The following is a 26,911-nucleotide window of genomic DNA, read 5'->3' as shown; positions in this document are numbered from 1 at the left end:
TAGGGTCATGCTATTTAAAACATATTTTATGATGGATAATCTCAGCCTTAAGCATTTATGTATTTACTGGTAAGATTTTATTTATAATTATATATTTTAAGGAAATTTCTATACATCTAAAAAAATATTTTTTGAAAGAGGTAAATGTTATTTGCTTTTCTTCAAAAGTATTTCAAGTATTACATATCTGGTGGCAATACTACTACCGTTTTATATATGGATAAGGTAAGGCATTGAGATTAACTTTCTCATACTCACAAAATGGGCTGTGTGTGGTGCTGAAAATAAGACCGGGTGTCCTGACTCCCAGTTTGTGCTCTGTGTATTAGACCAGACTGTTCATTTAAAGCTTTATTGCTCAAAAGACCTATTTAAAAGTTTAAGCTCCATTTTTTTCTGTCCATTTAAACATAGAGAAGCACGTTATGTCCCCAGAGAAATTTAGTGATACGCAGCAACTTTGTTTCACACTTCACATTAAAAGTACATTCTATTAACTTTTTTTTATCTTATGATTGAATGTTTCAGGTTTTCCTCCTCCACCAGGCGCTCCACCTCCATCTCTTATACCAACAATAGAAAGGTAAATCAGTATGGTTAGGGTAGAACTTTTTATCATTGGTAAACTTTTGACAGAAAAGTCATATACATAGCTTGGTAATATTTTCAAAGATTTAATTTTGTAAACATTAAGTAGTACTGCCTTTTAATTCATGAGTCTAGATCTATGCTAGTTATTATAATAAGATATTAGATCTGTAGTTCGGTAACAAAACAGGACAGAGAAAACCAAATGAATTTTGAAATATCTTGGTTTGATTTATAACATACTGATTAAAGAAACTTCTAGATTGGTAAAAACTTGGCTCTAGTAATTTTTGTGGGCTATCCAAACAGATGACTGGTAATCATGAATAATACATGTCTGTTTTAGGATTAAGTAAGGACAGTTATTATCAGGAACCATAGGAAAGAAAAGCTGCTTTACTCCTTATGGCCCTGCTGTATGTTACTTAACTTCCACAAAGGAAGCTTGGATCCATTCTATGTGGCCTTCTGTTTTATACCCTGCATTTCTGGTTTATGTTATGTTAGTTGGAATGCTGTACTAAAGAGTATTTACCTCATAGATGGCAGTACGGTGTTTAACAACATAGGTCTTTGGAAATCCCACAAATCTGGCTCAAATTTAGCTTCAGAATTCCCTAGCTTTGCGTTGCTAGGCAAGTTTTCATAACTACTCTTTGAGACTCAGTTTCCTTTTACCAAATAGGGTTGATAGAGTTGTGAAGATTAAAACATAAAACAGCTAGTGAATATAACACATCAGCACAATTCTTGGCAGATAGAAATCACTAAAAATTGGTAACCAATACTATTTCCTCTTAAGTAGCAGGTAAACTCTATGAAAATAATGTATTTCTGGGAAAGTGATCCAAATTATATTAATAGACAGGAAAATTGTGAAAACATTACTTCAGTAGGATTAAGCCATGCAAAATTTTCAAAAAGGAAATGATAAAGCTCCAGAACAGTCTTAATTATGAGAATATAAGGATTTAATTTTATTAAGTCTTTGTTAAATATGTATTTTTCTCAATCAGAATGTTAAAAAGTATTATTTGTTTATCCTGTGGGTGGGGCTGATTTTCTGAATCATTAAAATTTATTTTTTTAAGACTAAATTTTAGTGAAATCTCAAGTACTCTGTTAGCCTCAAAAGTTTCTATTATCTTGGGAGTCAAGCTGAATTGATTGGATTATTCACATTAAATAGTACTAGCAAGCTATGTTTTTCTTTACAGGTGGGTATTAGGTTTAATATGTTTTGAGGTTAAAAGCCTGTTTTTTTGTATTAAAAAATAAAATTAGAATTAAGGTTTATCATTATATGATGGTTAAATGAAAGCCATAATTCTGCCTTGATGTTTTGCATTTATACCAAACAAGTAAAAGTTAGAACTTACTTGCAACACATAAGAATACATTTTTCTTCAACAGTGGACATTCCTCTGGTTATGATAGTCGTTCTGCACGTGCTTTTCCATATGGCAATGGTAAGTATTATTTTTGGTTGCCCAGATTCAGTTTGAACCAGTACTTAAATATTTTTAAAGCAATGAAAGCAGACTTTCATGGTTTAAAGTACTATCTTTATAGAGCAATTAAAAATATTAACTAATGGAATAACTAGGTCTTACATTCCAGGTTACTTAACAAAATAATTTTCATTTTTTTATCAACTGTACTTTTAAAAATTAAGAAATGGTGGTACAGCAGGGATATTTTTACCTTGACTTTTCGTAAAAGGATTTAAGATTTGTCAGCAAATTGTCTCAGTCTTCGTTCATAATCTTTTTGTTTCTTGACTCATGGCATCAAGCTAACGTTGTTCTCCTCTTTTACCTCACTGTTTTTTCTTGTAGATCATTCGGCTAGGTCCTCTTTCCTGTTCACTCTTGACAACATAATCCGTTCTAAGGGCTTCTGATACCACTTTCTGCTTTGATCTCTTGATCATTCATTCTTTTTAAAAATGCTATGCATTGTACTAGGTTTTACGGATACAGTAAACTAAAGTTTGCCTTTACCAAATTTATAGGCCAGTGAGGATTAGCCAGGTAACAGAAGAAGGTGTCACGGGAGCATAGTGGAGGGGTCTCCCACTCTAGAAGGGGTAAAGAGGTAGGTGATGTGATTTGAGGTTCAAATCATGTCCAGAGAAACGAAGGTGAGAGAGAACCTGGTAGGCTTTATGAAGTGAAAGAAATGTGATGTGATTGGAGTGTAGAGTTTGCATGATAAATGTTTCAAGATGAGACAGGAGATTATACGGGGTATTGTAGCCATGCTGTTTCGATTTTCAGCCTTATTCAGAGGGCTGTGAGGAGCCATTTAGTTCTATGCTGAGCTGTAAAATTGCTAGACTTATATTTGAAAAAGGTCCATTCTGGCTACTTATTGTGAGGAAGTTGTGGTTTTGTAGGGTGGGTAGAAAGATAGGACTGGCAGAAATGCTTGATTTGGGGAACAAGAAGCTGTTGGAATAATCCAGGGGGAGAAACGATGGTGTCTTGTATTCAAACAGTACCACTGGGGATGGAAGACACTGAATGACTCCAAAGGAGTTTACACCCCAGAAGTTTAAATCTTGGTGGTTGCTCGAGTACCAATCGTACACTTCCATTTCCCTTCTAGGCATCTATCTTGGTGTGGTACTGTCCTTCAGACCCACCTTCTTCCAACTACATGTATGCCATTCATTCACATCAGAAGGTGATCTGTTGACTTATTTCAGTGATTATACAACCTTTTATTATTTGGTTGTTTGTTCATTTATTCATTATTGCTGAGCTTCCAGGAAGTCCTGCTCCTTGGGTTGGAATCTTGCTTTTCCCTCTCATTATTTATGTGACTTTCATAGGTCTTCAGCTATTAAATAGCATAATTCTTCCTCATAAGGTTGAGGTTCAGTGAGACTACATTAAAACACCTTAGTCCTGCCATTTAATAAACACTCAAATATTAGCTGTTATTTTTATGATTATCCCCACCATCTCCAGCAAACTCCCAAGTTCTCTCCCTTTTCTGCACTCTGAAGCAGTGTAGCATGATTGTTACAGCATAGGCCCTACCGTTAGCCTGGGGGTAGGTCCTGGGTCTATATTATCCTAGTACCTTGGGATAAGTTAACCTAAATCATTTTCCCTCTCTGTAAAATAAAGTTTGAACCTAAAATGCTCAGCACAGTGAAATGTAATATGTAAGTGCCTATAATACGTAAGTAAGCATTGTTAAATTATTTAAAATTTTATTTTTACCTTTTTTATGGCACTTGTTATTTTCTGCTTTGTCATGAGATTCCTTGTGTATTTGTTTGAATACACATGAACAAATAGCCCATATCAGAAAGAGTAAGACTTCATTCTTGAGATTACCTACACAGTTTCTTTGTGGAAGATAGCATTTAGTTTTTTCTCAAAGTAATATATGCAAATTTTTAATCAGTAAGCAAGAGTTTTCTGCTCACTCTTTACCAACCCCAACTCTCTCAGAGAGAAACATTTTTTTAAATGAAGGAATTCTCTAGTAATAACAATTATAAAGCATATTGCAAGAATTAATGAGAAGAAAGTTAGGAATTTTCTTCATCCTAATCAAACAAAACCTTGGAATGAAGGTGATGGACATTAAGGGGGGCATGTGATATAATGAGCACTACCTACTGTATAAGACTGATGAATCACTGACCTCTTCCTCTGAAACTAATAATGCATTTTATGTTAATTGAATTTAAATAAAAAATCATTGTTTTATGCTGAAAAAAATTAGGTCAACACAATTTCTACCATATATAAGGAATATTTAAGTACCATGACATCTGCTTATATAGGGATTTTTTTAACATATCCTGAATAATGAAGTTAATTAATTATTCCCACCACAAAAAAGAAGTAATAATTATATGACTTGATAGAGGTGCTATCACTACATTGGCAATTGTATTATAATAATTATTATTTACAAATGAATAAGTTGTACACCACAATATGGTGTCAAATATATTTCAATTAAAAAAATTGAATTCAATTTTTAAAAATTTGGGGGGTGCCTGAGTGGCTCAGTTGGTTAAGCATCTGCCTTCAGCTCAGCTCATGATCCCAGGGTCCTGGGATCGAGTTCCGCATCAGGCTCCCTGCTCAGCCGGGAGCCCGCTTTTCCCTCTCCCATTCCCCCTGCTTGTGTGTGCATGAGCTCGCGTGCTCTCTCTCTCTGTCAAATAAATAAACAAAATCTTAAAAATTTTTTAAAGAAACGATTATAGATACATCTTCCTCTTTGTTGGTAATTCTGTTTTACCTTTGTTAGTTTATTTTAGAATTTTGTAATTTATCCTCAAAACACTGTGAAGTAATTGTAGATGGAAATACTGATTTTAATTTTTTTATTTTTTAAAGATTCTTATTTTCTGACAGACAGTGAGAGAGGGAACACAAGCAGGGGGAGTGGGAGAGGGAGAAGCAGGCTTCCCACTGAGCAGGGAGCCCGATGTGGGGCTCGATCCTAGGACCCTGGGACCATGACCTGAGCCGAAGGCAGACGCTTGACAGCTGAGCCACCCAGGCACCCCAAAATACTTATTTTTCTTGATGTGCATATTAAGATGGTGATTATAAAGTAAGACCTAGTTAAAAAGTAAAATTTATAGAAATATCAGAGAACTGCAGAGAAGCATTTTTGATGGTTTTTAGTTCTTCTGATGGTCTACATGGCATTTATACATAAGCTTATCACCCTGTTTCTTGATTTATATAACTATGGATACCATCTGTTCTCCTCCTCCTCTGATAGATGTGTATTTTGCTCACTTACCATCACTACCCCTCTCTTTTCCCCACCAGTGAAATTATATCAGTGTTTTTCTTTTTTTTATATACATGCCCATGGTGTCCTGTACTATCAATGTCTATCACTGTGCAAATTTCTGAGCCTTCACCTCTTCTTACTGCTCTGCCTCCCAGCTTTGGTCAACCATACTTCTGCTTAGAAACATTTGTATTTGGGGCGCCTGGGTGGCTCAGTCAGTTAAGCATCTGACTCTTGGTTTGTGCTCAGGTCATGATCTCAGGGTCCTGAGGTCAATCCCGATGTCAAGCTCTTCACTGAACACCGAGTCTGCTTGTGCCTCTCCCTCCCCTTCCCCCCACTCCCTCCCTCTCCCTCTCATAAATAAATAAAATCTCTAAAGAAAAAAGAGACATTTGTATTCTGTCCTATAACCAAAACTATCTGTGCCCTGATAAGTTTTTTATTCTGAAAGCTAAACAATAAACCATATTTACATTACTGTGACTGTAAATATTATATACTGTAGAAATAATTCTAATACTCGAGCCATGAAAAGGAGAAGGTTCCTATGGCAAATAAATTGAAAATACCATATTTTTCTTGTACTTCATCAGCCGTGTAAAGTCATACTACATTTTAATTGGGTTCATATTTGGACTATGACTTTATCCATCTCAAGTTTTTTTCCCCAAAAAATGTTTTCAAATTTTGTTTTTCATGTGTTAAGCCATCTGGAATTCATTTTTGCCTGTGTTATAAAGTAAAGGTATAATTGTCGCAGTGTCATCTGTTGAATAGTAAGTCCTTTCTGAGGGACCTACAACGTCCTGTCCATTCAGGAACAGGTTTCCAGTATGCCTGTATCTGACTCTTGGCTTCCTGGACTATTCATTTGTTGAACTTTCCCTGTGCTAATCCACACGATTTTAATTATGAATTTTATAGTAAATCTGGTATCTGGTTCAGAAAAATCTATCTACTTAGTCGGCTTCAGAAGTATTCTTGGGCCATTGCTCTTACATATCTGTTCTAAAGTTAGCTTTGGTAGTTCCATGAAAAACTGTATTGAGATTTTGATTAATAAACTAACATTTATATTCTGCTTACTTTAGACAAAACACTGTTAACTCATGTAGTCCTGACAGCCTTATAAAGTAGGCATACTGTTACTGTTCCCAATTTATGGATGAGGTAATTGAAGAACAGCCAAATTCAGTGGTCTTCCCAATATCACACAGTAAGTGGCAGAATGGGGAGTTGAAACCATGCAGCCTGGCTCCAGAATCCTTGCTCTAACTAAATCATATTGGAATTGCGTTGATGTTTAGATCAGTATGTGTGGAAATCATATCTTAGAGCACTGAGTCCATCTATGAACAGGGCCTCTCTTCAGTTTTGGAGATGTTCTTTAATATATTTCAATTAAGTGCTGTAATTATCTCCAAGCACTTCTTGCATATCTTTGGTTAGATTTAGTCATTGGTACCTAATGTTTTTGTTGCTGTTTTAAGTGATACATTCATTTGAACTTCCTGTTCTGTTTGTATTTACTTGTATTTAGAAATACTGGTTTGTGTTTTATTTATACATACAACATATATGCTAATCAAAAAACTTTTTTTAAAGAAAATGCTTTTGCATTTTACTACTAGGCTTTTATTGTTTAGTTTTTGATGGAGTCCTATATAGATCAAGGAAAGTTTCAAAGAGCTTTTAACTGTGAATGGATACTGAGTTTTATCAAATGCTGTCTGAGATAATCATTGTTTTTCTTCTCTAATCTGTGAATGTGGCAAATTTCTAAATTTTTCTAACATTAAGCCACTGTTTATTTGCTGAGATAAAACCTGACGTGGTCATGATTCGTTATCTTTAAAAAACAAAACAAAACACTGATTTATTTAGGATTTTGACATCTACATTCATATGTAAGATTAATTTATGCTTTTTCTTTGTATTCTCTTTAAGTGGTTTTGGTATTAAAGTTATATAAGCCACATGGGATAAGTTAGGGAATAATCTTTTTCTATTCGTTGAAGTTTATATAATATTAGAATGGTCTGTACCTTATAAGTTAGTAAAACTCACCTGTAAAAACCATCTAGTCTCTTGGGAAGGTTTTAAATTACTGATGAGTGTCTTTCATAGTTAGGGGAGTAGTCAAGATTTTTCATTCTTGAGTCACTTCTTGGTAAGTTACTGATTATTTGGAATTAGTCCATTTTAGCCAAGTTTTTAAATACATTGGTATAAAGTATATTTTCTCTATTCTTTCATCTCTGCAACATCTGTAGTTACAGTTTCTTTTTGGTTCTAATTGTTTATGTGGCCTCTTTTCTTGTCAGAATATTGTTAAGCTTTATTTGTCTAATCCTCAAAAACTACCTTTCAACTTTTTCTTATTGTATGATTCTTTTCTGTTTACTTGACTTCTACTTCTATATTCATTATTTCCTTTCTGTTGGATTATTCTGTTTGTATTTAAGTTCTTAAGTTTTGGAAGCTTTAGCTCATTAATTTTCCATCTTTTCCAATGTAGTGTTTTTTAAGATTAGATTTCTCTCCAGAACAGTTTGCATCCCTACACTTTTGATATATTGTATTTTTATGTTTATTCCTAAATGATTTAAAATTTATTATTTTTTTTGACCCCTGAGTTTTCAGAAATGTCTTTAATTTGAAACGTGTGGAGATTATGGTGTCTGTTATCGTATAAAAGTACGTAATATATTTTTGTAAGTGTTTCATATGTGTTTGAGAAGAATGATTATTATTTAACTGTTATGGGCAGTATTCTATGTTATGTCCATTAAATCAACCCTGTTAAAAGTGTTTTGCTCAGATCTTCTATATCTGTAGTGAATTTTTTTGTCCGCTTCAAGTGGCAATAATTGAGAGTATGTTAATCTTTCATGATCATGGTGGATTTTTCTGTTTCTACCTATTTTCATGTTAGTTTTTACTCTCTAAAAATTAAAGCTTGTGGACGCCTGGGTGGCTCAGTTGGTTGGGCAACTGCCTTTGGCTCGGATCGTGATCCTGGAGTTCCGGGATCGAGTCCCGCATCAGGCTCCCTGCTCCCTTTCTCAAATAAATAAATAAATAAAATCTTCAAAAAAAAAAAAATTAAAGCTTGTGTTGCTAGCCACCTGGAAGTTTAGTTTGTTCTGTCTGCTTGGTGAGTTGCATCTTCCATTCCCTGTCGTCAATTCCTTCTGTCCCAGGTAACCTTTTGGTGTGAGTCGTCTTTGTCATTAATCAAGCTGCTCCTACAGACATGGGGGGATTGGTGTTTTCCTGTTCCTCCCTTCCTTTTACTTTCAGCCATTTTGTGTGTTTATATGTCTCTTATATTCAGAATATAGTTAGAGGGTTTTTTGTTGTTTATAGCTTTTAAAAGTACAAATCAACAAACTCTGTCATTTAGCTGATGAATTCAGTCTCTTGAATTATTGTGTTATTGAACTAATCAAACTTTTCTCCTCTAACTCCTGTCTTTTCCAAGTCTTTTTGAACTGAGTTTTTCAGATGATTTTTTAAATTCTATCTTTCCTTACATTGTTTTGAAATGATACATTTTGTTTCTATTATTTTAGTGGTTACTCTTGGAATGTATTATGTGTATCTCATAGAAGTTCTTTTTGGTCAGGTCTATTAAAACTTTTGCTTATTTTTTAATCTATGAATGCCTTTGTTTTATTCTTGAGATTTAATTTTGTTGAGTACACATTTCTAGGTTGGAGGTTGGCCATTACTTTCTCTCAACACTTTGAAGATGTCTGGTTTACATTTTTGGTTGGAAAGTTTGTGTTATATCTAATTCTGGTTCCTGTTCATCTTGACAAATGAAGAGTCTTTATATATTAGGTCTTTAAGGTTTCCTTCTGGATATCACCCCAAACTGTGGGTATTCACCATATGTTATATCTCTTTTCTATTTATAAAATAGGTTTCTGTTATAATCTGATGAAGCATTTTTGGTGGGAGTTTTGTCCTTTTCAGTGGGTTTGGGGGTTTTTTTGTTTTTTTGTTTTTGTCTTTCTCTCTTTTTTTAAAGTGCTGTAACTTTTGTTTTTAATTGTTGTTGTTGTTTTCTTTAGTTGCCTTTCCCCACCTTCCTGGTTCTGCTCCTTCGTGGCCTAGTCTTGTGGATACCAGCAAGCAATGGGACTATTATTCAAGAAGAGAGAAAGATCGAGATAGAGACAGAGACAGAGACCGGGAACGAGATCGTGATCGGGACAGAGAAAGAGAACGTACCAGAGAGAGAGAGCGGGAGCGTGATCACAGTCCTACACCAAGTGTTTTTAACAGGTTTGTTGAGTGTGCGGGAATTTGTACACGTGTTTCATATGCACAGAGTTTATATTTGGTGCAAGGATGGAAAATCCAATTCAGCTGGGAAAGGATTGCTTTGAGAGTAGTTAGGAGATAACCATTTTATTTTATTTTATTTATTTTTTTAATTTTACTGAGATAATGCCATCCTAAATAAAATCTCAGGAGATAACCATTTTAAAAGTGTCAAGGCTTATTTAATCCATAGAGGCTTTCCATTATGTAAAGCAACAGTCTTCAATTTGTTTACTTCTTCCTTAAAAGAATTTGAAAATATTTTTATCTTTCCATCTAAAATTTTTCACCTTAAGTTTAAATAGTTGGCGATAGAGATATAATTTCCAGTGTATTATAAACATTACAATTTTAAAGTAAAATCATCACTCTTTTAAACATATCCAGTGGGTTAAGAACATTATAGTGACTTGTTAAACATCATCATCCATTTTTTTAAAATGCATATAACAGGCTCTCTTTAACAGAAATTTTACATTTCTCTGTGCTTGAATTCTTATTTCTGAGCCATTTCCCCCAAAGAATTTTTTTCTACTGTAAAATATTTTTGTTCTTAAATAAGTTTTTTTTAGTTGATCATTCTGTCCATCTTTCCTGCAGCATACCTGTGGTAAGTTTAAATGTCTAAAAAAAATTGATGAATGTAAGATTAAGTATCTTTAAAATTTTTTTCCCTGATTTTAATTACTTATTTTTATATATGAAGATAATGCAACTTCTGAAAATAATTTAGTGGAACTACATCCCTTAATATTATGAAGGACCTTCCACCTATCCCCAATTAATATATGTATCCATGAGTAAATATTACTATTGTTAGGAAAAAGCAGACTTTGCCATTAATTACATTTCTTCTAAAAAAATATATAGCGATGTAAACAGTGAGAAACCTTGTTCACATAAAATACTTAAATGAGGATTGATGGAATTTTGTTGTGGCTCTGTCATTTAATTATTTGAGCACCTTTAGATTCGGTGATATCCAAAATTACATAGTTTACCTACCATCAAAATTATTTTTAAGGATCTGTTCAGCCCTATCAGCCATGACTCAACTTTCTTAAAAGCAGAATTGGAAATCTCCTGATTTGCAGAAGTATTTGTTACTCAGTGTAACTGTTTCCTAGGGCTGCCATAACAAAGTACCACAGACTGGCAGCCTGGAACAACAGGTATTTACTGTCTGCAGTTCTGTAGGCCAGAAGTCTGATGTCAAGGTGTCAGCAGAGTTAGTTCATTTTCATAGGCTCTGATGGATAATCTATTCCGTGCCTTTCTCGTTGCTTCTCATGGTTGTTAGCAATCCTTGGTGTTCCTTGGTTCATAGATGCATCACCCCCATCTGTGTTTGTCTTCATATTGTATCTTCCCTTCTTTGTGTCCAAATTTCCCTCTGTTTATAAGGATATCAGTCATTAGATTAGGGTGCAGCCAAATACAGTATGACCTCCTCTTAATTACAGCTGCAAAGACCCTGTGTCTAAAATAAAGTTACATTCACAGGTATGGGAGTTAGGACTTGAACAATGGGGGATACAGTTCAACCCAGTACATTCAGGAATTAAAATCTAGTTTTCTCAGTTTCATGGAAGAACACCAGAAGGGCTTTACCAAGACTTATCAAAAGACTTCTACCTTGTTATTGTTTCTTTTAGATGCATCTTATTTAACTGAATATGCTCAGAAAGGATTGTTAATTTTTTTTTTAAAGATTTTATATATTTGACAGAGAGAGACACAGTGAGAGAGGGAACACAAGCAGGGGGAGTGGGAGAGGGGGAAGCAGGCTTCCCGCTGAGCAGGGAGCCCGATGCGGGGCTCAATCCCAGGACCCTGGGATCATGACCTGAGCCAAAGGCGGACGCTTGACAACTGAGACACCCAGGCACCCCAGGATTGTTAATTTTAATACATCTTTGCAAAAAGTCCTTAAAAAATGAACCATCTTTATATGTGTCAAATATTTATTGTCATGAGTTGCAATTTTTCCCCATTCCATTTATGGAAAATAGCTACCATATAACTTAGTTGGTAAAAGACAGCTCTCCTCAAGCCTGACAGCCAAATCACACTCCATTTTTATCAGAGAAGTCTGACTTTATTTTTCTGTTCACTTAAATGAATATAAGGTGCTGCCCCCAACACTTTGATTTGCTTTCCTTCAAAGGGACTTGTGTGGGTTTTTTTGTTTTTTGTTTGTTTTAACTAGATCAAGGAAAATTGTTATGACTTCCGCTACACTGCTTAACAATATATCTGAAGCTAGAACATCCCAGAATACAGAATACTCCCCTTTCTTACTCCATAGTTTATCCTTGTCAGAAAAATATGTAAGATAGGAAGACCTAAAGCCTTACAGAAGCTTTATTGTTACTTGAATAAAATAGATCTGACATTAATATTTTAAATTAGATATTTTTAATGCAGTGATGGTTTTCACACCGAGTCAGTGCGTCATAGTAAAATTGGTGAAGGAATGCCTTTTGTAAAGGGCTAGGAAGTTGATGATGAGAGAAGAGGTTGGCTGGAGAAGTGGCATGATGTTTTACCTGCTGCTGTATCATTAAGCAGTTTAGATTTGAGAAAGAATAAATACAGAGGTTGTGGATCTGGGAATTAATTCCCTAAAACTTTTTGTGCCACTGGAAAGAATTCATACACTGCTGTGGTATTGGCACATACTGCTGACGTAGAGAATAATTCAGAATTCTTCTTATGATCCGCAAGTCCCAGGTCACCACACCCTCCTACGTTTTTTTTTTAAAGATTGATTTATTTATTTTAGAGCGAGAGATCATGAGTGGGAGGGGCAGAGGGAGAGGGATTCCCAAGCGGACTCCACGCCAACCTACACCTTCCTGCATGTTAACCCATTCTCTCTCAAGCCAATAAACCCCATGTTTTAGCTGTGCTCAGCTGGTTGCTCTTTTGAAAATTCCTTATTGTTTCATACTTCCTTGTTATGTTGTTCATCTCCTCTCTGCTTCACAAACTTCATTCTTCAGGGTCCAGCTCATGTCTGTCTTCTGTGAGCTCTTCTGAACCCAAAAGAAAGTTGAATTATTTCCTTCACATGCTCCCTAAGTATTTAATGTATCTTCTTTAAAGCATATGTTTCTTAGCAAACCTGTGCACAGGCATTGACCACCATCTAATGCCTGGCACGCAATGAATAAAATGACTTACATATTGCAGGGGAGGAAGATGAATACAGTAGAGAAGAAACAGTTTTGGAAGTTGTTGAATAAAACTGTTAGCTAGGCAGCTTTTGAAATTAATAAAAATCAACCTTTATGACTATAAAAGCAGTAATTTTGGCATCTCTTTAAACATATCAGTCTTGGTACCATCACAATATAGAATGAAATGAGTCAGAACATTTTTTGTACCAGCTCTTTTAATGGATGAGATAAATAAATGTAAGGTACATAGTTTTCTGATTTTGCTAGATGAGATGAATAATATATCCATTCAGGATGTCAGCGTATACTTGATTCAGGCAGCATTTGTTTTGTTAGATATATCTAGATCATGCAATTATAGACTTCTTTTTTTTTATTGCAATTATAGACTTCTTAATCCAAAGAAGTCCTTAGGGATTATCTAAATTTTGACTTGGCAGATGAGGAAATGGACGCATAGAGAAATGAAGACAGTGGTAGAGAGCCATTCTGTCAACTGAAAATGTGGTTGAGATGTTACTTAAAATCTTTTCTTTCTAGTCTTGAAATTAGGTAGTTTAAAAATTGTTACTTTTCATTTTCTTTATTACTCTCTATGCAGTTTATCTCTTACGGGTTGGGGGAGGCAATTCACTCATTCATGTAACTGACATTTTCTGGTCCCTGTTATGTACCAGGTACAGAGCTGTGTGCTGAGGATACAGAAATATTCATACACTATTATTACCTATTTAAGCATATATTATTATCAAGGTGACTAGGACTGGTTAGTAGTTTGAAACTTTACCTAAAAAAAAAATTGTGTCATAAGAAACAATAGGATTTATTAATGTTTTTCCTTCCTATAGCTGCTAATGACTCACACATTGTAGGCACCTGATAAAATTTTATTGACTATAAATTAGTAAAGATATGATACATACATAAGTGTGTGTGTCTGGGTATAATTTTGTGTTTGTGTGGTGGGATGTGTGCTGTTACCTTTAGCCACATGGTGCATGATTCTGTTAAATTCAGGAGCATTACTTTCAGAAAGTTGAATTGTTTCTAATTGTAGTTCAAATGGAAATATTTGAGATAGCACTGCTATTTCTAGAATGTACATGTTCACAAGTTTAGGTGCTGAATGTAAACGTGATCGGAAAGAAGACTAAAATGAATTGGTTTGCTAGTGTTCATAAATTTTCTTTGCATAAATAATACATTTATAGAATACTTGAGGCTAAATTCTGATTCTTCAGCTTCAAACATAACACATAAGTGCTACTCAATTTTTATGGAAACTACAAGTGTTAATGATTAAACCATATTTGATTTTCAGATTGCTAAGCTGTAGGGCATCAGGAATCAATGTTTACATAAATCTGACTAAAAGTTCAAGGCCCAGGAGGCACAAGGTAGAGGAATTTTGTGTTGTTCTGAATTACCTCAGGAATACTGTTCTCTGGGAAATCCGGGTGAGCTATAAGTAAGGGCTATTTTTTCTAAAGACTGACATTTTGCAGTATGGCATATAGTATGTGTTGTGTTACAAATTACAGGGTCATTGTTTTGAAAATCAGACCTCTTTCAACATCTGGTTTTTAGGCCGCTTAAGTGTGGGCCAGAAAGAAGGCTGGTCATTGTAGGGTGTTTGAAATGAGCTGTAATGATTTCCAGGCCCAGAGAAACCTTTGTGCAGCAGCTGCTATCAGAGAAGGCGATGGAAGGACGGGTCTTCATTCGTTCTGTGTATCAGGACGAATCTTTTATCACCTCTCTAGTATGGTTATCATCATATGGCTGTCTTCAGAATCTTAAAGGCCTCACAGCTAACAGAATTGGTGTTACGGTGAGAGGGAAAAGAGGGTTACAAATGACAAATTGAGATAATAAAGTAACCTTAGTTATTTTTATGTAAATCCAATTTGTAAATCCATTACAAAGAGGGCCTCCTTTTCTTTTTTTTAAAAGGATACTATTCACGGTAATATTCATTTGTCATGGTAATTCTACTTCAGAAACGTTATTACAGAGTCAGTCACCTTTACAAAAAGGTCTGCTTCTAAAAAAAATTTAGCCTTCAGTTGACTGAAGATGGTTGCATGTTGGCTAGCTGCCACTTAATTGAGGGCCTACTACTGTGCTAAGCACCTTATAAATGTTACTGCCAATTCTCTGACAATCTTGAAAATGATAGTTGCCAGTTTTACAGATGAGAAAGCTGAGGTTCAGAAAGGGTAAATAATTTACCCCAGGTCACACATTTAGTCACTAGCAGAATCAGGATGTGTTACCTGGTCTACTCTGCACTGCCTGTCCTAACACATTGCATTTCAGGTGACATGCTTCCCATGTCCAAATGCAAAAGTACATATTTATGGTTATTTATATATATATAATATATATATTTATGGTTAGAAAAATGTGTATACACACAGGTATACAGGTATACATACACATATGTATATATACATAAGTATACTTTAGGTAAAATTTGTAGAATGTATAATGTATTTCAGGCGATAACTTGATCCACACAGTAGGAGTTGTTAGATGTAGCGCTACTGAATCATTACTTTTGGTAGGAGACCATAATTAAGCTTTTTCTTTTATATGGCTTATACTTTCCCCTGATTCTGTGTCCTGTTACTTTTACTCATATGCCTTAAGAGCTTGATGCGTCATGCACATTACTGACTTAATTTATATTAGACATTTCTGGAAACCAAAGCTCTTTAGTACATAGTGCTCTAAAAGATATTTTTATTCTAAGGGAGTTACTGATAATAGGTTGCAGACAGTGTTGACTTCTGTGCTGAACCAAAAAGAAAACTTGAAGGACTGAGAGAATGATGGAGAGAAGAATATAAGGGGCACAAAACGAGGACAAGGCTAGGGAGGTTAAAAAAACTACTAGCTCTCGTCTAGTCATCAGTCCCAGTGTCACCAGTTCATTCTATCCACAATCAGGAAATGGAGGTGTAGCCTAGGTGTGCACACTTGCTGCTACCAGCCATGTGAATCCCATTACCAGCCACACACACACACACCTATAATATTAGTTGGGATGTCAGACTGTACGTATGTCCACAGGTAGTGTTCTGCCTGCGTTTTGTGTGGATAGTGTAGAAGTTGCTTTGATGTCCGTCTCTTCATGTTTATACCTCTTCCTTGAATGTGCAATGTACTCTTTATGTGATTGCAAAACTTAAGCACCTTCATCTACTTTCCACTATATAGCCATTGTGAACTAAATATTTTTATTTATAAAATCTTGGGCACACAAAGATTCTAAAAGAATTTTGGTTGGAAAGCTGAGATATACAAACATGCTTTTAATTTTAAAAGGAACAAAAGAAAATGAAGCTAGTTAAAATTTAAATCTGTTACAGCTCCCAATTCTTAAAGGAAAAATTGTTATATAAAATTTCTACTCAGTAACAACTGTGAAAGCACAAAACAAAATTGGACATTTAACGTGTAATCATTATGTTTTATATTAGATGCAGTACTAATTTGGGAATGCCATTGTTTTTGCACCTATTCTGTTTAAGATGCTAACAACAAATGGGGGCTTCTGGTTTGGACTCAGATCACATCTCTTGTAGTTTGAAGTCATTAGAATTAACAGTCCAGTTGTCATGAGAAGGTTTTATTCTGATTTCAGTGACGAAGAACGATACAGATACAGAGAGTATGCAGAAAGGGGCTACGAGCGCCACAGAGCGAGTCGGGAGAAAGAAGAACGACACAGAGAACGACGCCACAGAGAGAAAGAGGAAACCAGACACAAGTCATCTCGAAGGTTTGTGCTTTTACAGGGAATCCCTTTGAAGCAGAGGGAAACACATTTCCAAATAATTAGTGTAGATCTGTGTTCCTAATTGGAAGATTAAGAATAATGTGTTGAAACAGTTCAAACGTTCCTTATAGGCTCAACAAAGATTTTTTAAATCTAACAAGACTGCATTTAGTACTCAGACTTACTACATTATCTTGTTGGGAGGGGTTTATTTAGCATATGAACCAGTAATATTTAATCAAAGAAAATGCAGGGCCGCATAGTCAGATAAATTGTATGCGTGTTGTTTGCCTAAAATCAACCCTAGAAAGTACTTTCTGTTCTGATTTAGTGCTTCAGTTTCTAATTTATAGTAGTTTTTCAGAATAACGTCTGTGGGCTCTGAGAAGCTAGGATAATATCAGTGAAGGTGAGCCTGTAATATAAATACCACCTCCTATGAAAGTCACATAAAAAACTGGTTACTCCTCCAAGTGTGTTTGAGAAAAAGAATGGATTACTTCAAACCCAGTGTTATCTTGACAATTCACCTAGACACAGTGGGTTGATTTGTCACTATGTATATACTTAAACATTAAGAATAAACCTTTCTTTTCTTCAGTAATAGTAGACGTCGCCACGAAAGTGAAGAAGGAGACAGTCACAGGAGACACAAGCACAAAAAATCTAAGAGAAGCAAAGAAGGAAAAGAAGCTGGCAATGAGCCTGCCCCTGAACAGGAGAGCACCGAAGCTGCACCTGCGGAATAGGCGTGGCTGTGGCCTTTGTGTATATTAGGGCCAGAAGTGTACCATAAATCTTGTTATTTTTCTGGATAATGTTTAAGAAATTTACCTTTAATCTTGTTCTGTTAGTATGAAAAGTTAACTTTTTTCTCAAAATAAAAGAGTGAATTTTTCATGTTAAGTTAAAAACCTTTGTCTTGTAATATTTAAAAAAATAAAGACAGCAGTGACTTTATATCCAAGTAATGTGAATGAGTCGCTCAGCAGGGAATTTTAAAGAGCTATGTACATACACAGTGTCTCATAAAGGTCAAGGTTCCAGCTTGGCCATAGTTTTCTTGAGTTAATCAAATACCACTCTCAAGAGGTTGCACTGCAAAAGGCATCTCTGAGTCTTGACATTAAAAGTAGTCTTGTCAATGCTGCTGTGGCACTCTTGCTTAGCATATTAAAGAACTCGTATGCAGTTTTGATACCACAACTTTTTGATAGGTTTTCAGCATTCTCAATTTGGATTCATGGTATAACTAATAGGCAACTTTTGTATCCTAAAAATTAGTGAAGGCGTTTGGCTGGAGTCTGTGAAATAACTTGCCCTGAGGGTAGTTTCTATGGCAGGCACACGGACAAACCCTTGTCACTCTGACACAGATTTGAATTGCTTCATGGCTTTCTATGAGCCGGGGTCAAGCTGGTTTGGCCTTTCTTGATGCTTTTTCCAAAGCTCATTGGTTGAGCAGCATGTGTTTTGATACAGTTACTAGCTAATTGTGACTGAAAAGACAAGAGCTTTAGTCATTTCCTATTAAATCTGTGAATACAAGTTTATAATTCTGTGAGCATTTTTAGGGATAAGCCTTAGGATATATTTGTTGGTGATGGTAACAACATGGTTTTGAAAGAATTACTAGGATCCTTTAAATAGTGGTAATAGAAATGAATTTAATGTCACATACTAAAAGACAGCTATAATTTGAAAAATATTTCTCATTTGATGAAAGGAACATTTTCCAGCAGGGCACTTTTAAGATCCTCTGGCTGTAAATTGTTTTTTTTTAAATGCCCATAATATACCCTTTACAGACCTTAGCATATACCAAATTTTTAATTGTAGGATTTGAAGTCAGTGGGGGTATACAAATGATCTCAGCCGTTTAAGAGCTTTTTAGTGAATAGAAAAATAAAAACTTAAAGTTGTAATGAGAAATCCTCCGCCCTGAATAAAAACTAATAGGATTTATGTTTCGAGAATTACATTTTCTGAGGCATAACTGGCTTTCATTAGATCATACTTTTCCTGACAGTTTACATTTTTACAGTGTATCCTTTAAATAAAAAAAATTGACAAGATAAATACATTGTTTCAACATAGCTTATCTGTAGTTTTCTGTTTTCCTATGACCCATCATTGATTCTATAAAAAAGTGCCAGGCCAAGAAACAATAGTGAGAGTAATCTTTCCTTTAAGTTCTTTCAGCATCCTTGCCAAGCAAGCATGTATCATTCCTGACGTACTTCTACCATTGACAGCCAGAAGAATATCACCACATCTAAAAAACATAAAACAACACATGATTAGCATTTTGATCCAGAGCTGGAGTCAATGCAAGTGTATTTGGTGGTCCTAGTTTTTGCTCCATCTGTCAATTTTAGTTAACATAAAATTCTAATTAAGAATACCTAATTAAGGCTCCCCCCCCCCCCCACCTCACTTAAATTCTGCAAACTCTCCAGTCAGCTTCTGTTAGAAGGGACGCTAAAAGCATAGGAAGTTGCTGTAAGGGACCAAGGAATTCTTAGAAATTCAATGCTATGTAGATGTTTTTCTTACAATAAAACAAGGTATATAGTACATGCGTTATTTCTAATGGGGCCAATCTTTTGCATTTATAAAACAAGATATTGGTAATAAGTAGTCATTATTACCTAATTCTTCCATCATTGTACGCTGGTGTTCCTTCAACAATGGACTTAATAAAAAAAGGTTTGTTCCCATTATATTCTTCGTAACCTCCTACAATGCAGAAGCCCAGACTTCCGGCTGTGTTTCTTCGTAATATAACATCTTTACAGTTATACAGGTATCTGAAATAGAATGTGTAAGCAGTATATCTGCACAGTTAGGTTGAACTCTTAGTGAATAATTATTATGATTCATCTCCCATTCCCTTTATTGACGTTTTTTTCAGGCTAAATAGCATTGGATGGGTTTCACTCAGAATTGTCAAAGCCCAGTGACATTCATGCTGTTAGTGGGCTTTTTCTAGCTGAATTGTTTTCCATTGCTATACACCCTTTAAAAAATACTATTATGTTGTGTTTATATTAAACAAATTGGATAGACCTAAATCCTTACTGATGAAGAACCAAATTCAAGCAATATCATTTTTATTTGGTTGTGAATATAATTTTAATGAAGGCAAAAACCCTTTAAATGATTCTCTGTGAAAAAAAAAAACTTAAAAAACCTAACCCCAATAATGAATGCAGTTGCCAAAGTTTTGACTTTTGAAAAATACCGTTTTAAATGGAGTTCTACATGTTCGGTAGGTTATAGAGAAGCATGCAGGCATAAAGTGAATGGAAATTGAGGTACATTTAAAAGTTGTAAGAATGATTCATAATCGAAAACAGTAAACTGAATAGGAAGTTATAGAATGGGAGAAGGAGAGGTCACATGTCTTCTGTGAGTAGAATCCTCACCTAAAATAGGTAAGATGGAAGAAACTCTTAATATTCAGTGGCAGCTGGATCAGTTAATATAGGTGCAGGCCAGGTGTAAACTGTGTTAAGAGTTGTGACAGGTAGTGTCAGGAACTGGATTTGACTAAAATCCCCCGGTTGAACTGGTTTGAAAGAAAATTAGCATTTTCATATCGGTAAAAATCAAAATATAATTGTTTTGTTTATAAGCTGTACCTGAAAATATTAAGTGCTTTTTGAGAAACCAATAAAATGTCTCTTGTAAAAGGTTTTATTAAGTGATGAAGTTGGTCATTAACATTTGTTACCAAACTTGCTAATCAGTGTAATGTTTCATAGTGTTGCTGATTCCAACTTGAAATAAGCTTTGGCTTTGTTTGGGGGATAACTTTAGAATGTAGGGATAAAATTCAGTTCAACTTTGTTTTATATCTGTTGTCACACATAATTTACAATAATCAATTTCACTGATAGCTGAAGAATGATTTTCATTAAATAAAACAACTATATTTTGACTAAAATATTCATCAGCTCTATTTCACAGACTTGATGTCAATATTAAGTTCCTCCTGAAGGAGCTGTGGTATGTCAGCACATTTACATAATGGCTCACCCACTGCTCGTATACAAAGCAGGTAATTGGCAGTTCTCCAAATACCAGAGCATTACATTCCTTCCTGTGCCCAATACTTGAGGGAAAGCACATGAAGAATTGGGTAATTCTTATGCGAGGTCATGAGCAAATAGCTACCTTAACACTTCCCAGCCATGATTCCCTAAAACATATAAACTGGTATATAGAACAATACTTGAAACAAGTACTTCTTCCTCCTTGGACCACTGGATCAATGTGTCTTTTCTTCTGAGGACAGGAACAACGAGACTTTGAACAGGTCTGACATTGGATTGCTTCTACTCGATAAGGGTTAAGTATCACCTTGGACCTTATATTGAGTCTTAGTATTTTATTTCATGTGGACAAGCTATAAACCTCAGCATCTAAAATTTATGTTCTAGTATAAAATTTTCAACCTAACATTAAGTCACGAATTGTGTCTATTTTCCTCGACTCTTGTTTTGATATTGGAGAGAAAGTATCTATCTGCTTGGATCATCTTTCAGCAGACGTTTATTGAGTGCACCCTACTCAGAACAGACAAAAATCCTGCCCTCCGTGCCATGCATTCAAGTGGCTGGCAGTGTTACTAGTATTTTTTTTTCACTCAGTACTTTCCTTCCTTTGTGTGAAGTATTTCAACTTCATTGCAGCAGCAAGAATGCAGTATGTTAAACCCTTTCAAAGTCAGACCTTGGTTAGTTGGAAACGGATTAGTACTGGGCATTCGTTACTCAAGTTGAATTACTCCACTCCCCATTGGGAAATGTGGAACCTGGCTTTGATCGATGATGTTCAGGATTTACCGTTGAAATATTAAGTGACTTTAAATTCTAAATGTGAGCTTTTTTCCTATTCTGAACTCATTCTCTAAATTTAGGCCTCATTGAAGAAGAGTTGGCATAGTTTAAAGAATAGCAAGGAGTTTAGTAATTTTCTCCCAATGAGGAAATTATGGTTACTTCACAAATCAACTCCACGTTAGGGACTACAGTGAAGTCTTGGGTTGCTCAAGAAGCTGTATATTTTTCTGTTTCACTGGCTGTTCCTTCTCAGTCTCCTTTAAGGGTTCCTCTTTTCTCAGAGGACCTCAAAATTTCACTGAGCCTCTCTACTACTAAAATGTGGTTCTCAAAGTATGTGCCTTTCAGGGAGTCTAGAGGTCAAAAAATACTTTTATCAGAATAGTGAGATAATATTTGCCTTTAAAAAAAAATCTCATTTTCTAATAAGCATTTAAGCTCAGAAGACACATGATAGGTGATCTGGCAACAGACCGAATGCAGAAGTAGGTATGAGAGTCCAGTTATCTTTTGTTCAAGCCAAAGAGGTTTGTAAAAAAATGTTGCCACTCTTCTCATCAATTCACTCCAAAATCTTTTCTGGGTTCCCGAAGCACCCTCTGCCTGCATAATAATAATACATATTAATTCATCCCTCCTCTGTCGTACTAGTCCAGATGAGAGCATGTTTTGAAAGACTTCCAGATGTGGATTCTGGGCCTGAAAGCCAACAGGAAATACAGCAGAAGGTCTTCCGGGATTTCTGCATCCCCCCTCAGCCGAATGGTGTCTGCTCATTGGGCTAGTTTAGAGACCGCATCGGGAGCTGCTGCCCAGGGGTTACTTCTGGCTACAGGAGGAACCACTGAGAAGGGTGAGGTATGCTTGCACTGTCCTGTATAACCCACTTTTACTCGCTCTGCTACTGCTTCTACCTGACACCCACTGGTTCAGAACAGGCCAGGGCTCGCTCAGTATACGAACACCATCTTCGTGATTACTCACTCTGTGTTGGGCTGTACCTGAGGGCGTGGTTATGACGGCCTAGGAAAGGGTGTCCTGTTTCTAGACCTGCTGACACATCATTTTTCTTCACTAGTGGAGAATCTTAGGTAACTGACTGGATCATACTTTAGGGCAAATAGGTTTCCTCAAAATCTGTTGTAAGGGGAAAATGTTTTTGAGAAAATGTATAACTTGGAGGGAAATGCCCTTGTGAATTAAAAAAATATGTATATCTATTTTCAGCCTCAGTCTATAGCAGTTCAAACAACTTGCTGAGGTATGACAAATGGCCTGAAATTCTTAGGACATCAGTCATGCCAAATGACTTGAGACATTTAAGCCAATGGTATTGCATCAATCGGGGAGAAACTGGGGTCTTTGAAGCTCTCTGCAGTCAAGAGTAGAGATGTGAGGAGACATACCCATCCATAAAAATTGTAGCAGTGTGATGACTTGGGGGCTTGCATCCTGAAACTAGCTGAGAGCCTGGTAAAGGAACGTAACAGTATTAAGGACGTCTGAAAAATGCCAGGATGGACAGACTTCTAGTTTAAAAATGTCAGAGTGAAGGTTATGTTTCCCCTTATGCTTTTAAACATTACAATAAGGGCAACTAGGAGACTTGGAAACAGAAATGCAAACTCCAGCTGAGACAAAACTGGGTCACTGCAGACGAGGGGGGAGAACCGACTGCTGAAGGCAGTGAAAGGGGGAAGCTGGAAGTGAGGATGCCCACAGCTGGGGTCCGCAGGGAGTGGCCTACTCCGATGGGCAAAACACCCACTCCACAGCGGAACCCCAGAAACAGGCAGGCTGGCCGTGGGCAGAGCTTCCCCGGGCCTAATCTGACAGAGAAGAAGGGCACGTGCGAGGCTACGAGAAAACAAACAGATAACCCGAACGTACATCCAGCTAGTAGCCTGGGTGGACGGGAGAGACGCAGACTGCTGATCTGGGTCGAGAGAAGTGAAGCAACACAACCCCGTGTCATAAAGAGACGCTTCTACCACTTGGAAGGTGGCCCCGGTTCCTTCCCCTGATGAACCTCCAGCCAATAGCTGCTCCAGGAAAAATTCACCTAACTCAAAGATTACAAAAGACCTAGCAGACAGACACACAAGACAACAGAAAAGAGGGAAAGTAACAGTAAAAACAGTAACACAAAAACCACTCACCAGAAAAATGCTGCCACAGAAACAAAATGCTACCATAGAAAATGAAATGTATAACCAACCACATCACTTTGAATTTAAAATAATCCTGAAACAATTCCTCTATAAACAAGAGATCCACACAGAGATGTAAGATTTCCAGGAAGACATGAGACAAGAGAAGAAATGAGCTGACAGAGGAAAGACACGGAAGGGAGGAATAAAACCACTACCAAAATGGAAGTAGAAGCTGGAAAGGATAAGCTAAAGTAATACGAAGGGCAGATCACAATAAGCAAAGAGTGATTCAACAGAAAACGCAAGACGTGAAACATAAAAGATATATACATATCTGGACTCCCTAGAAGAACCCAAAATATCTGTTATTTTGAAAATCAGGTGAAAAGGATAAGCCATGCATACAGAGGAAGAGAGGAGAAGGGCCTCCCACTTGTCCACACCGCCACTCACTGCTCGCTAACAGTGATGCGATGACTGAGACAGCCTACTCCAAAGGAGTGTGATCCAGTACTTTTCTATCCAAGCAGCCTGTCCCATGGCTGGGCAGACGCTCTGTGGTTTCTGTAACCAGCTCTGTGGTGAGTGGACACCACACTAGTACAATGGCTACCCCTGTACGTCCCTCACGAATTCTTACTGCAGCATTGTTTGTGAAAGCAGAGGTGGAAAACAACCCAAGTGTTCGCTGCTCATAGGAACTCGTTCAATAATTACGGCTGATCTGTACAACAGAATGCTATCAGCCATAGAAGAGAACAACACAGCTGGATATGTACTCATGTGAAATGACACCCAAGGATATTCTTAAGATTAAAAAAAAAAAAAATCATGGTACACAATAGCGTGTATGCTACCACTGTGTGTGCTTGTGTACATAGATGCCCAGACCAGGGGCCAGCAAACTACGGCCCAGTCCACCGCCTGTCTTTGTGACCCAACAGCCACCCTTATTCATATGCATACTGTCTATGGCTACTTCCACACTACAGCAGCAACACTGAGTATCCGCACTACAGAGTGTGACCCTCAAAGCCTCAACTCCGGCCCTTTACAGAAGAAGTCTGCCAACCCCCGACATAGACTTTCCCTGCAAACACGCACAGGAATTGGTAACAGTGACTACCTCTGTTGAGTGGGTCTGGGAGGATAGATCTGAGGGCACACTCTCCCCTTTGGTGCCTTGGGATTCTACTGTGATCATATCACTGCGAGGAGATGGGGGGCTGCCAGGGTTGTCTGTGTTGGCATCATTTCACACTTCCTGTCTACTTTCAAAAGAAATGAACCCCATCCAGACGATCCTTCTGGCAAGAGCAGAGAATTGCTGCCTAAGGCCAAGTGACAAAAAGTGGAGGGAGAGGAAGCCATCCACGTGGTTGTAATTGGAGCAAAAAGCATCTCATATTTGTCCTGTCTTACATGAATGCACAGTGAGGAAGTGTGAATACATGATGAATAGCTTTCAACCACCAAAAAAAAAAAAAAAAATGACCTACTTTCATAGATTCCGGTTTCAGAAAGATTTTTTAAAAAATGTTGAAGTAACACTCTCTTCTTCCATTCACATTCAGTTCTAAAATGCTTGAAGCTTTTCAAACAGCCTCAATGCTCAGTTTTTTAACTGTTTAAAAATATACTTATTTTAAAAATAATTTATCAACTAAGAAAGGCTCAAAAAGGAATCTAGGTCAGTGTATTTGAGACAGGGAGGTTTTTTAAAACCTCATTTAAAATTTGAAAAAGAAAAGAAAAACAGAGAAACCATCCTATCTCCACCCTCAAGAAAAATGCACTAAAACGAAACATCCTACTTTCATTCAGTTAATCCTATGGCACTTCATCTTCAGTGACTAATACTTAACATTTAAATCATGCATTTGGAATTTGTAAGGCAATCCTTTGAAGGCCAAGGATTCATGCTCTGATGCAGGTGTGCAAACCCCAATTTATCTGTCCTTTGAATATTTAATTTCTGCATTTAGTCATTTAGTAAAGCTTCCCTTAAAAATTTGCCTGGAGTGTCTGAGACAATTTAATGGCTTCACTGTAAAGCTCTAGTTACATCTCACTAAAATGACAACCTAGCTGCTTCCTGAAGTTTTATAAAAGAACTTTACAAGAGTAGGAACTAGGGAGAAAGAGACTGAGACATACCCTCAATCAGCACATGCTCAAACATCTGGGTACAGGCAAAATGTTCTTCTGCATTATGTTCAGCTAGGGCCCCACCAATGCTAAGGAGGTAAAACCAATGAAGGGTTTTACCTCCATGGCAAGTTCTGAGGATTGCCACTAGCAAATTAGGGAAAGGTAATCCTTCCCCTGGCTCCATGGTGGGTTCCAGAAGGCTGGATTTTAGCCTTCTGTCCTTGTCAGCTGAGTTCTCCGCTGCATGAGCAACTGATACAACCATACAGGCGAGCTCCAAGGTCCTCAACATGAGTGGATAGCAATGTTTCCATGTCCAGCCTTTCACCCTGCCCTGGGCTTTGTGCATGCAGTTTCAGTAACAGAAGAGAAGACAGAATTATTTCAAATAGTCTTACAGTCAAACCTGGGACTCATGAAGATGCTAGTGCCATGAATCAGCCCAAAAGAATAAAAGAGTGCTCTAAGAAATGTAATTGTTTCCTTCCACACCTCTCCAAGCAGGTCATGTTGGGACTCACCGTGGTAATTCCAGCCACATGGTCCAGGAGGGGGACCAGTCTCCGGCTGGGGCCATGTTGTGGTTGGAGTCCAGGGCTGCTGGGCTGCCTGGAGCTTCCTGGGGCTCACGTTCTTTGACTTCCAAAGCTTTAAGAACCACCAAGGAGGATGTACTTTTCAATAACGCAACTGCCTCACTCCGGCTGACTTCTGTTAGTTCAATCCCATTCACATTTAATAAGATGTCACCTAATGGCCAGAGAAGCAGAAGCCGTCCTTAGTAAGAGTGCAAACAAGAACTTTGTAAAAGTGCCAAGGAGAAAGGACTGAGCAGGATGCGGGGGAGTGAGTGAGGTGAAGGGGGCTTGTCATTAGCCTCCTGCATTGGCATAAGGCTGAGTTCTCGAATAGCAAACGGTTAGCGTGTGCATGTTTCAAGGCATTGGTAAGTTATGTTTGGAGGTTTCTAAAGCATACCCATTAGTGTTTGGCTCTTGCCTTTAAAAAAAAAAAAAGGAAAGAGGGGCGCCTGGGTGGCTCAATCGTTAAGCGTCTGCCTCTGGCTCAGGTCATGATCCCAGAGTCCTGGGA

The 26,911-nt window shown here is 36.9% G+C and overlaps 2 protein-coding genes across 28 annotated transcripts in view; one reads left to right on the top strand and one right to left on the bottom strand.

Moving 5' to 3' along the window:
- Positions 1 to 19,083, top strand: part of FIP1L1 (factor interacting with PAPOLA and CPSF1) — a 77,826-nt gene extending 58,743 nt beyond the window's left edge. For all 25 annotated transcript variants that reach the window (XM_088021175.1, XM_088021174.1, XM_088021173.1 and 22 more), the window contains 5 exons: positions 529 to 583; positions 2,002 to 2,057; positions 9,450 to 9,663; positions 16,534 to 16,671; positions 17,270 to 19,083. In XM_088021175.1, the coding sequence (XP_087877301.1) occupies positions 529 to 583; positions 2,002 to 2,057; positions 9,450 to 9,663; positions 16,534 to 16,671; positions 17,270 to 17,417 (611 nt within the window). In that variant the 3' untranslated portion in view covers positions 17,418 to 19,083. The remainder of the gene's footprint in view (positions 1 to 528; positions 584 to 2,001; positions 2,058 to 9,449; positions 9,664 to 16,533; positions 16,672 to 17,269) is intronic.
- Positions 18,802 to 26,911, bottom strand: part of LNX1 (ligand of numb-protein X 1) — a 98,662-nt gene continuing 90,552 nt past the window's right edge. For all 3 annotated transcript variants that reach the window (XM_088021159.1, XM_028100643.2, XM_028100644.2), the window contains exons 8-10: positions 26,341 to 26,569; positions 19,320 to 19,478; positions 18,802 to 18,943 (exon numbers count right to left, since the gene is read on the bottom strand). In XM_088021159.1, coding sequence (XP_087877285.1) covers positions 18,808 to 18,943; positions 19,320 to 19,478; positions 26,341 to 26,569 — 524 coding nt within the window. In that variant the 3' untranslated portion in view covers positions 18,802 to 18,807. The remainder of the gene's footprint in view (positions 18,944 to 19,319; positions 19,479 to 26,340; positions 26,570 to 26,911) is intronic.

Source organism: Eumetopias jubatus, unplaced genomic scaffold, assembly GCF_037043125.1.
Source record: "Eumetopias jubatus isolate StellerSeaLion01/CBP00866 unplaced genomic scaffold, mEumJub1_p1.0 scaffold_2, whole genome shotgun sequence".
Classification (NCBI taxonomy): Eukaryota; Metazoa; Chordata; class Mammalia; order Carnivora; family Otariidae; genus Eumetopias; species Eumetopias jubatus.
Note: the sequence above shows the minus strand (reverse complement) of the source record. Positions and strands in the feature narration are given on the sequence as shown.